General features: G+C 36.2%; 1 protein-coding gene across 3 annotated transcripts in view; it reads right to left on the bottom strand.

The window, feature by feature from the left end:
* Positions 1–4,044: 4,044 nt before the first annotated feature.
* The window catches only part of CACNB4 (calcium voltage-gated channel auxiliary subunit beta 4), a 275,561-nt gene continuing 267,099 nt past the window's right edge, over positions 4,045–12,506 (bottom strand). For all 3 annotated transcript variants that reach the window (XM_032638265.1, XM_032638266.1, XM_032638264.1), the window contains one exon: positions 4,045–10,711. In XM_032638265.1, coding sequence (XP_032494156.1) covers positions 10,451–10,711 — 261 coding nt within the window. In that variant the 3' untranslated portion in view covers positions 4,045–10,450. The remainder of the gene's footprint in view (positions 10,712–12,506) is intronic.

Raw genomic sequence — 12,506 nt, 5'->3', positions numbered from 1 at the left:
GCGAGGGGCGGGGCGGAGGCCACGGGAATGCGCAGGCGCGCGGCCGGAGGGGCGGGGTCTGGGAAAGGGCACTCGCCTGGCCCTAGCTTCTGTGACAAGCCGGACGACCTTCAGGCGGCGGGACTGAGCCACGGGATCCAGGCAATGCGGGCTGCAGGTTGGGGCAGGTGGCTCTGGGCTGCTTGCTTTGGCGTCCCCGCCGAGTTTTGTTTTTTTTTCTGCATTTCTTACACAGAGCCAAAATGTGAACATGTCACTGAGTGCCCAGTGCCCATCCCCAACCCTGCACGCACAGAACACCAAAAGTCCCACATCTTGGCCTTCAAAGACATGGCATTCCATCAGGGGCTCTGAGGGAAGCTGAATACCTCTAGCTCTCAAATCTCTTGACCTGGACGCCCTGAAGGGTGGCCTTACCTAAGCGGTCGCCTTATGGCCGTCCTGCACCTCAAGGCTGTTCCCGCTCCACTCCCTTCACTTTCAAATCAATCTTGCCCGAAACAACTATCTTGATCAGTTCACTCCCGTGTTTAAAAATTTTTAGTGGCCACTAAAGCTGTTTTGAGTAGCAGAGGCGTTTGTCTCTAAGGTCTTTCTTCGATTCCAGATCATCTGAGAACAATGATAATTAGTCTCTATTCTTGTTAGAGGCAAGAGTGGGAAAACAAACTGAGGTTGTTTACTTCTTCCCTTCCACAAAGAAACCAGAAACAGCTCCAACCCCTTCTATTCTCTTTAACTTTGGTAAAAAGAGAAAGAAAAAGGTGCGGGAGCTGTAAAAGACATTTTGAACTGCTCTGCCCCCCATGTGCAAGAGCTAAATGAAATGAAACAAAATCAGCAATAAACTCCACCTTTCCACACCACTTCTCCTAGTCATACACTATCTCATCTCAATACATAGAAAAATAACCCATTTAAGTAAGACCTGAAGACAGTCTACAGTTTTTCGTAGTTGTCTGTAAGCAAACTTGTACCTGTGAAACAAAGGGCAGCATTGAGGGCTGAAACGTCTCTTTTTAAACAACTGTTCAAGAAAAAGTCCTTTGGTTTCTTTTGGGACTTATCATTATGAAACAAAGTTTAGAGAAAACAAATGAAGGGAAAGAAAATTACTATATTAATCCATTTAAATTTATGGATTGTTATGTTTATATTTACATAATAAAGTACTCTCGGACTTCCCTGGTGGCGCAGCTGTTAAGAATCTACCTGCCAATGTAGGGGACACGGGTTTGAGCACTGGTCCGGGAAGATCCCACATGCTGCGGAGCAACTAAGCCCGTGCGCCACAACTACTGAGCATGGGCTCTAGAGCCCGTGAGCCGCAACTACTGAGCCCACGTGCCACAACTGCTGAAGCCCACGCGCCTAGAGCCCATGCTCTGCATTGAGAAGCCACTGTGATAAGAAGTCCACACACCACAACGAAGAGTAGCCCCTGCTCGCCGCAACTAGAGAAAGCCCACACGCAGCAACGAAGACCCAACACAGCCCAAAATAAAAATAAATAAATAAATTCCTAAAAAAATAAGAAAGTTCTCTCTAGCCTATTTAGAAAAACAACAATTTCCATTCTTGCCCACTGTAGGTAATGCTTTTGGCAGCTCTAAAACTTTTTGCAAACTCCCCACACATCTCTGTCAACTTATTAAATGGGTGTCATATCCATATTAACTTGGGAAGTTAGGGCTTCATATTTTATAACCTGGGAGATGGTCTCCCAGCTTATCTTCTAAGTGTCTCAAAAAAGAAAAAAAAAGGCGGGGGTGGGGATGCGTGGGCGGGGGGGGGGGGGGGGGGGGGGGAGAAGAAATTTTCCTAATACAATCTTGTCCAACTGTAGGATCCATGGGTGAAATACAAATTTGCAATTACTTCTTTAGTAGTAAAGAAGGTTTTATATGTTATATAAATAACATTGGGTGGTATGAAGCTATTTGTACAAATAGACTGCTTATGAGACTTTTAAAAGACTCATTTATTCATGATTATAGTGATATGCAAAATGTCATTGGAGAGAATTTTGCTTCCATGTAAAGGAGAGTGGGATGGTCTGGAATTACCATCCTACCACTAATAAATAGGAAACTGTACAAAATATAGAAAACAGCTGTTTTCGGCTCACACCCAACAAAGGACTGTGATCCCTGATAAGAGACACAAATGGGACAAGTTTTATTATTATGTGGATTTTCTGCCTGGAGGCAACTCCAGACAGCTACAGAGGGAGTGGAAACTCAAATAGAGTCTGGCAATTCCCTGGAGATGAAGACATAGATCAGCATTCCAAGAGATCAAGGCTACTAGAATTTGTAAAGCAGAGTGATTGAAAGAAGGAAGCGATCCAGAGAAAAGCTCCTGAAACCTACATAGGTTGAGGCATTGAGTCCTTGACTGCATATCAATCTGTACGTGTGTAGTATAAAACCAGTATGAAACCCCCTGAGGCTAGCCAGTAATGACTAAAGGAAATAAACAAGTACAGGGAAGGGGTAAAACAAGTAATTACCAGAGTTTACAAAGGGCCAGGAATCATTTGAGTTCCCTTCAGCCAGTGTGAAGAGAACACACAGAATATATAGGACATTCAGTAGACAACCCACAGATCTTAAAAGAGGAGCTAAACTAGCCTAAGCATAAGCCTTACTCTAGACCAGTCCTAAAGGACCTTAAAAACAAACCTTGAAAGGATCAAACTAACTCACAGTTGTTTATCAAAACAAGGCCAAAGTTCTTTACAGATCAAGAAGACAAGATCAAGTCATTCATAGTGGAAAATTTGCAATATCTTGAATCCAATAAAAAAATTAGTGGACATTCAAAGAAATATGAAAACATGACCCATAACCAAAAGAAAAATCACTCTACCAAAAATAGATACAGGCACAGGGAAGTTAAGTGATTGCCCCAAACTCCTAGCTAGTTACTGCTGGATCTAGGCTTTGAACCCAGGCAAGGGTTAGAGGCCACAGTCTAACCACTATGCTAATCTGCATGTTGTATGACAGGACAAACAAGATGCTTCTCTCTACAACCTATCTCATTAGTGGAGATACACTGATGATGCAAAAGGTGTGGCTTCAGGGCCAGGTTGATGGAGCGATTGCAGTGAGCTGCAGTTCTTCCAGTTGGGACTTGCAGATTGTTGGTTGAAATGCCTTGATAGTTGGGGTAGCCTTATATAGTACACCTCCAATAACCAAGGTACCATTCATTCAGTCACTATTTACTGTATTCCAGGCCTTGTTTTGTATGCTTCAGATGACTATCAGCCTAAAAGCATTTAATATATGTATTTTTAGATAACAGTACTTTAGAGAGAAAGACTACAATGAGCTTTGGCATCTTCATTTTAGTTGTCTAATAACCTATGCCCTGCCTATCTCCCATCGGGGGGGGGGGGTCAGATTGATCAAATGTGATAATGCTTGTGAAGTAATTTGGCTATAATAAATCACTGTATAATCCTAATACAGTGGTAATAGTCAACATAGTACACATTTCTTTTGAACTTCTTGTGCACTGCAATGAGAGAAAAGTCAAATACGGATCAAGTCATAGCACGGACACTTGACATTGAGCACATGAAATGTCAAGTCATAAGCTGTATGCCATCCATGGAATTCTTACAGGTACAAAATACCTTTGGAAACTTCTGATAATTGTTAAAATAATCATATAGGGATTTCTTGTGAACAATATGGTTTATCTAGTTTATTTTTCTATATTGTATTCAATCCTATTTCACACATACATTGTAATATATTCTATTTCATGCACACATGCGTGTATGTGTATGTATTTAACTACAAGCTCTTTCCTAATATTTGCAATCACTTGTAACACCTAGCAGAGTATTCAGGAAGTAGTCATTTAATTGAACCTGTGTTTTGAGGGTAAATGTTTAGACTTTTTTTTTGGATAAAAGGGACGGGAATATACCTACTGATTTCCGGTATATCTTCAGTATATCTCTAGAATAATATAAAGGAGAGGTATAACGCTGGTTTCAGTGTTTTTTTCATTTATTATATAAAAGAAAAAAAATTAATGCAGTTGGTTTGTACACATTTAAATTCCATAAAACAAATCCATAGAAATTAGGATACTATATGCATGCACTCTGCATTTTCTTTGTTAAATGTTTTGGTTCACAAAAATAACAACACTTTTTTTTTTTCTTTAAAGCCACTAAAGCAGAGGGAGAACAAAACATGCAGCACTGTACACATTTGCATAGTATATTTTACCCAGCATGCCTTGTAGAATGCTACACATTTACCTATGTAAGAAAAATAAAAGGGGGTAAATTATCAAAATAAATAACTAAAATTTAAAGAAAGGAAAAATACTAGATAAAAGCATTTTTTTTCCACTTTGTAGCTGGAGATATAGCAATAGTTTGGGATATCAACAGCTCTCAGAATAGTAGGGAAATCTTTTTACATCAATTTGCCATTTTTATTTTTAGTATTAATAAGTTTATGCTTTTCCCTCCCACCACCCTTTCAAAAAAAACAGCTAATGGCTTTTACTTATGTTTCAAAATGGTATTCAGTACAAAACAAATTGAAGAATCCCTAAATACTTTTTTGTTGTTGTTGGGACATCTTTATTTCTCATTCTGACTGTAGGCTGTGAAAAATATAAAACATTTCAAACATGTCCAAAATTCAGAGGAGCCCTATAAGCTCACTTGCTGTTACTTTTTGTAGTTGTTACTGAAGGAGAAGAAATAAGAACAGTAAATATAGTAGGAGTCTTATCACAAAATAAAATTTAATAAGTTTTATGGAAGGGGATAAAGTAAAATAAATTACATCCACAGATTGCAAGGCTATGAAGTAAATTGCTGGAAAAGTATCAAGCAGCAAGTTAAAAAGATGGTAGATGAAATAAATCTGATAAAACTTAGAACTAAATCTATATACTTTTAAAAAATACAACTGCCAAATTTAACAGTGGATTTGTTGTAAGTTTGTGCTATAACAAATGTGCTTTTCTCCTCAATCTATTTTTATATTATTGGCAAAATATATATCTTTTATAATTTTGTACTATACAATATATGTTTTTGCTACATTATTTTTCTACTGCTAATGCAGATTAGAAATAACAACATAGGTTTATTTTGGCAATAAAATGCTTTCATTTTAATAACATCCCAGAAAATATTGTAAGGCATATGAAAAATAAAAAATAGTATGCAACAATATAGCATTAATGATCCTGCATCTTAAAATACATCCCATATGCATACAGAATTCACACTGATCTCAGTTAAAGATGTGTGAAAGTGGCATGCAAGTAGAGCAAGAGTGGCCCCTACATAAATATAGACATAGCCATTTGTTGAGAAATTCAAATGTTCAAAACATAACCAAGAACACTTACAAAGTATTGTAAAGCTGGAGGCCTGCCAATTTTGCTTCCTAGATAGTCCTCATTTTAACTCTATAATTTTCAAAGAAGAAGCATCAGTGTATTCCCCAAACACTCTAAATTCATTAATAACATTTTCTACCATCTTTCTACAAACATTTTACATACATCAAAAGAAACAAAGGAAAATTTCATATGTAACTATGACTCCCCCAAACTCATGACTATTCACTCTTATTTATGTTTTCATGGTAAGTGGGAGTTACAGCCCTTAGTCAAGATTATCTGATGAAATATCTTCTAGTCCTCTCATAATGTCCCTTAATTACATGAAGCATTTGGTATGAAACCATCCACAAGTAGAGAGAGATACTTGCTACATGAGGATGAGTTTCATTTGAGAAAGTTCATTTTAACAAAAAAAGAAACCTTTAACAAGTAATTTTTGAATGCTGTAGCTCTGTCTGCTCATATAAACCAATTTTACTATTTTGGTAACTTGACTGCTTAAGTCAACAACAAAAAAGTTATCCTTGTTGTCTATCTGACAACTATTGTATTGAGTGGTTTGATCATGATTATCATCTAAAAGAAGAGGACTGTTCTCTGCCTTATAGACACAGCTTGAGTAAGTAACTTCATAACAGTTACAGCATTAACAATATTTAAAGTATTGAGGAACTAATGTTTAAAGGTATGAGGAACTAATGAAACAAATTTTATTACATAAGTCCCTAAAATGTTTTCATTCATAAAGTTATTAAAAAATGAATTTTATATAATTAATAAATAAAAGAACATGCAACAGTGTCATGAAAGACAGAAATACAGGCAGAAATATAAAAGAAATAAGGGGTACATTCTCATTTATTTGAAACATTGATATGAAGTTTGTTCCAATGACATGAGTGTCCAAGATGATCCTACTCAGTAAATGGCTAAGTGTCCATAGGAAAAGTCAAGGATCAACAAAATTTGAATTTGCAAGCCAACTTCACTTAAACATCAAATCTCTGAATCTACTCTCAGACTTGGAGCTAGATGTTATAACAAATTGCACACAAAAGCAATTTCCTTGCAGTTTGTCTTGTTCCCTGTGATTACTGACATATTAAATGTTTACCTTGTCTCCTGATAAACTGTGAACTGATTCAAAGAAAAGTTCACTAACATGGAAGAAATGAAAGGGTGACAAGAGCATTTTGTCAACAGTTGAAAATCTAAGGGGAAAGTATATTTTAACAATTTATGCATTTAGCTTTGCAGCAAGGTTAGCAGTAAGAGTAATAAATTCCCTACTTATTGAAAAGTGTTTTCTCTTTAAAGACAGATTGTCTTCTCTAGAGAAGAGGTAGTATAAATATCAATATATAGGGCAATTTCTGTAGTGGCATTATTTTGTTTTTATTTTTTAGCAAATACCAAAATAAAATTGTATAATAAGAAAATACACTAGCATGCAAATTAAGGTTGCCTAGACACATTCTTAACTGACATCCTGGGTCTCAACAACATTTTATGATATGTTCATTCAAGGAGTTTAAATTTGCAAACCGTCTTTTGGCATCATTTTCTTCTCTCCCTCCCTTTCACTGCTTTAGCTTCCTATTATGAATTTTAAGGCCCTCACACAAAAGACAGGTTCAAGTATGCAGGTATGTTAAAGAGGTTAACATTCCAAAAATACATTTTGCAAACAACAACAATAATAATTAAAGTAATTAACAAATTATTCAAAGGGAACAAATAATTTTCTCAGAATTTGTTTTATGTTTAAAAAAATCATTTCATTAAGAACTAAGCAATGTCACATTGTCACATAATTAAGACTCTCTTACTAGGAAAGACTATCAGTCTGAATTGTTAATTTCAATTTTCTTTCCAACAGAACTGTATAAAGATAAGCAAGAATCATCAGTCATTTATAAACATTTCTAAGTGTTGCTTTAAATGTTGGAGGAAACAAGATAACATGGTTGATTACAATACTGGAGTCACATACAGCCTTGAGGAATTAACATCAGGATTGACAAATTGCATTCCTTTTTTTTCTAAGACTACACTTCCACATTGTCACATGTGTCTACATTGTTACATGTTCGCTGACTGAAATTACAGAATATGTAATTTACATATTCTGAAATTATATATGCTGAAATTACAGAATATGTGGTTTATACTACAAGTTAAAACAGGCTCAAAACATTATAAGACTTGCTTCTCCTGCTTATCATTTGCTAATCTTTAAATGAAATCAGTTAAAAACAAAGTATTTATGGAGTATATGTATTTTCCAAAGGTGCTTGATGTGCCTTGGTAAAAATAAAACTTTTCATTTAGTATATATCTGTATTTTAGTATCATTTACACATTAAACTCTAAGGCTTAAGAAAAAGAGAAAGGAAAATGCATATCCCTTATTCATTTGGAGAAGATAACATATTATAAAAGGAAGGGGAAAGGATATGCCAAATCTAAGTAAAAATTTAAGTACATCCATCAAGAAAATATACATTATACCCTTTCCAAGATTGTTAGCTTTTGAATAAGAATGCAAAGCAAAACAGGTATGGACACTTGATGGTAAAGGAAAGATTGGTTTTGTGCACAGATATTGAATGGACCTCTCTATCAGTGTGACATAGAGGACATAGAAACTAGGCTTTGAGAGGCCGTTAAAAACAAGAGATTTTTAAAAGTTGAAAGAATATGGTAATCTTGCTGACTAGGAAATATATGTAAATGCTGTTACAGCTACCTGCCATAAAATGTAAATATCTTAAAGTAGTTAAATGGCCAGATTGCTAATGCTACTACAGAAAAAGCTGAACAGCTGTCTAATCTAAGTTTAACACCTTGGTGCACTCTTTGCAATTAAATACTTCAATGCGCACAAACAAGAAACCAGTAAAGCATATAGAAAAATGTTTTGGCTAGTGTTTTCTTTTTCATGCAAATATGTGCTGTACATGTAATAAATATATTTGTTTGCTGGAAAATGCTCTTCTGTGCTCTAACAAAGTATTCAGTAATGGCAGGTTGTATGTTTAGTAAAGTGCCTAATGGATATAGCTCTTTTAAATGTCTTAACTGAAAATTCTGTAAGCTTCACTAGATGACAAAAGAACCTCACAAGCCAGTATCACATGTTAACTTTTAGAATTCACTGAGCCCACATTTTTTAATTGTATCAAATACTTGCGATAACTTACATGATTATAGGCATCCTCATTATCAGCTAAACAGGTTCATAATGGGGTATGCACAGTGAATAACAGGAGGAGAGGGAATGCGGGGGTTATAATGAGGCTCAAGATATATACATAACTAATTAACAATATGGAACCTATTTTCATGGTCAAAATATTATTTAACTGGTGCATGCTTTGAAGAGCCTAAACACTGAAAGGCTTGGATGGGGGGAAATAAGATAACAGAATATGAACTATTATTGTTTTCCAAAAAAAATAGGCTTCATGACATGTTCTAGTAGAAAAGGACTTTTATGCCTGATCCTATGCGAGTTTTAGAAAAACGGACTCTTAGAAACAAGAGTCTTTTCCTAAAGACATTTGTGTATTGTATAAAAGGGTCAATTTCAATAGTTTCTTGGATCATAGTGAATCTAAGGCTTCCTTGATTATAGTAGACATAAGGTCACTGATTCTGTAATTATAGTCACTGGAAAAACTGTGAAGACTTAATAGGTAAAGAGGAGTGTTCATTAGAAATAAAGCAGTTCAATCTTCAAATGCTTTATAATTCTCTGCAATAAAAATGATACAATTTTAGTAAACAAATCTATTGTGAATCTACAAGTTTATTTTTTTACTGCAAGCTCTTAAATTCGTTTTCACAGTTTTTCAATTAATCATTTTGTATAAACGCAGCTTTCAATATCAAAATTCAATGTGTCCATGTAAAACAAAAAATCCTTAGCATGATTATAAAGAATTTGGTGAAGGGCTAGAACATTCAGATATTCAAAGACAGAGACTGAGTGAAGCAATGGAAAGATACTCAATTGTGCTGGCGGTAAACACGGAACCCGTAGTTGTGGTTAAGTGGGATAGGTGAAATCCCATCTGGAGATGTTTAGCCTTGCACTCAGGAGGATCTGTGCCCCATTCTTACTGTCTGACTTCAGATTCCTGGATGTATGTAGTTGTGCTCAGATTGATTAAAGGGGAAACGACACTCCATTTTCCATCTCACATAACCAGCTATGATTGGGCTTCTCTTTACTATTCTCTCTCACTGCTAAAGAAATTTTGAGTTTTTTTTTTTTTTTGCCAACTTCAAACAAGCTAACAGTTGTGACTAAACAAAAAGCAAAACACTTTGAATACAACAGGTGTGCCAGAAAAGAAATAAAAATATTAAAATCTGAGGAGACTGTAGAATTTCTGCATTAATTTGAGTTTTTTTTTTTTTTTTTGGCACTATCAATACATTTGGTAAGTCTGAAAAGCCATTCTGGCAACGTTAACATATATTAAAATGTTTATACATTCCAACTTTAAGTGTAAATTTAGTCTCCAGCAAATAAATACCATAGCTGGTTTTGGCTTCTATTGGTATTTTGATTTTATTAATTAGTTTCTTATTTTTTTTTTCAGATTTTTAAATTGATTACAACATGCTCAAGTAGACTTTCTAGTCGATTCACCCAAATTCCAACAGGAATTGGTTTATAAATTGGTTCCAACTGGAACTGGTCATTTGGAATTTCCAGCATGGGAAATTATTTTATATGTGCCTTGATAAGTACCTTAAATTACAAATTGATGTGTCTAAACCTAATGAAGAAAACAAAAGGTACTGTTATGTAAATGTTGCACTTAAAAATATCTCTATGATTGGGCATCTAATATCCATCTAGACTTAAGGGCATAATGTACATTTTTTTTTTTTTTTTCTTTTTGCCCCTTCTTAGCATCAATGACAGCAGCCCATAAGCACAGTCAATACTGTGCTGTAGTTGCCGAGTTAAGATGATTGGTTGTATCCTAGCAGTGCAATGGCAAATTGTCAACAGATGAATATTTTGCTTGTTTCTGCAGACTCAAAGCCTATGTCGAGAGTCATGGCTATATCCCCCAGGCGATCCTCGGTTCCTATGAGGTTTGTAAGTGTCCTGGTATGAGTCAGGGTAATCTTCTTCCACGAGAGGGTAATGATCTCGGCTATGCTGGGAACTGGAAGACAAGCGGTTCCTACTCTTCCGAGCCCTTTCATTGTGATAATTTTCATCAGAGGTCATTAGACTTCGCCTTTCAATTGGAGAGTTCTCTGTGGAGTGGTTGCTGTACCTCATACGCTGACTCTAAAAATATCAGATGGTTCACTGGTTAAATTACATCAGCTTCATTCTTCTAGAACATGCAAATGTATGTACAACGGTAGGATCTGGACAATAAGATGCTAAATATCTGACTCAATAAAACATTCTGACGTACAAATGGTCTGCTCGAAATACCTGGTCTTATGTATTTGGGACACAACATGCAAAGATGCCAAAGTGCTGGTAGTTTATGAATTTAATTACATAATACTGCATAATTATGCTTCCTATTAAAAACACAGAATTCAAAGTTAGCTGCTGAATGGAACTTAATATATTTACGAAGGCCTAATAATTCCACTTCTATTGCAAAATGAGGATTATTTTACTGTTGGGAAATAAGTTAAAGTTCAGAATAGCATCTGTTACTTTATTCCTCTCTTGAACTGATAAAACCTTTCTCCTTCTAAAGTCACACAGTTCATCTTTATTAGCTGAATGTTCCTGATACCTTTAAAAAATATTTTAATAAAATTATGATTTGTGCTACCCATAAAATATTTGTTTCTACATCCTACATAAGACTCAACAATATTCTCTCCAAAGAAGTACACAATAATTATGGAGCCAGTGAATTGATATATTTACAATTCTTGCTTCCTCAACTGAAATGTCCTGCAGAAATAATCTTCAGAATATAAACTAAATTCCTCTAATACCATTACTTGAAATTAATCTTTAGATACTTATTTGAGCACTCAGAAAAGGCTATTAACGTTTTGCTTCAAATCATGGGAAAACATGTATCATAGCTGTGTCTACTTCCTTAGGTAGGTCGCCTCAGTTAAGAAACAGGATGCTGATGAAACCAAAGACCCAGATGCATTTCCTCTAAAGGACACTCACCTGCACACAGCAGGAAGCTCATTCAACAGTCACAGCCTGTGCTAGGAGCCCCAACCAGGGGTCTCACAATTAAGTGCCCATGGTTACTAGGAGAACTAGGCCCCAGGATAAAGGGCACCACGGTAACTCAAGTGAAACTGGGAGAAGCACTCTACGTGGACATCTTGGAGGTGATAAGTCAGGAGTGTTATATTCATAAACAAAGTGCAACATTTCATTTCCACCTACTAGTGTAGGTGGAAGCATATCGCTTCATGAATCCGTTTCTCACCCTACAGTGTACAATTTGAAGCCAACCCAAACTAGTCGGTGGAACACCACACTCGGATCAGCAGGCAGGCAGTGAAACAAGGAAAGAAAGAGTCCCCCCGCAAAAAAAAAAAAAAAAAAAAAAAAAAAAAAGAAAAAGAAAGAGTCCCAGTGCGCACATATACACTGATATTACAATAGCCCGTTTCCCAAGTTCATTTCCAGCCTCGAAAGCTATTCATTTACATGGCAGTTTTTTGCTTACAAAGATGCAATTCTGTAAAAGAGTAATACAGTTATAATAACATTTGAGAGAGTGCCATTTATCTCAGAGTTAACTCTGTAGGATCTACAATTATGACTATCATTATAACCCATTAATACAAAACTAGTCATGATGCAAGAGAGCTCAATTGACTACCTGTTCCTCAGTCAGCTGGGGGTTTGGCCACATTCCAGCAGTGGCTTGGTAGATGGTACATAATCATTGATGGAGGAAGGCAAGATCCACTTTGTATCATAATGCCTCTGGCTCCCCACCTCTAGCCCTGAGTGCAGCACCACAACAGCAGGAGCCTCCTGCTCCTACACTCGTCCCCAGCTTCCCTAAAGGACGCTGGCCATAGCCGATGACCGAGGTGGGCCCTGCCCGCCCCTAAGAAAACTCAGGGATTCACGACTG

This window comes from Phocoena sinus, chromosome 7 (genome assembly GCF_008692025.1).
Source record: "Phocoena sinus isolate mPhoSin1 chromosome 7, mPhoSin1.pri, whole genome shotgun sequence".
Classification (NCBI taxonomy): Eukaryota; Metazoa; Chordata; class Mammalia; order Artiodactyla; family Phocoenidae; genus Phocoena; species Phocoena sinus.
This window is presented reverse-complemented; position numbering and strand designations above follow the sequence as displayed.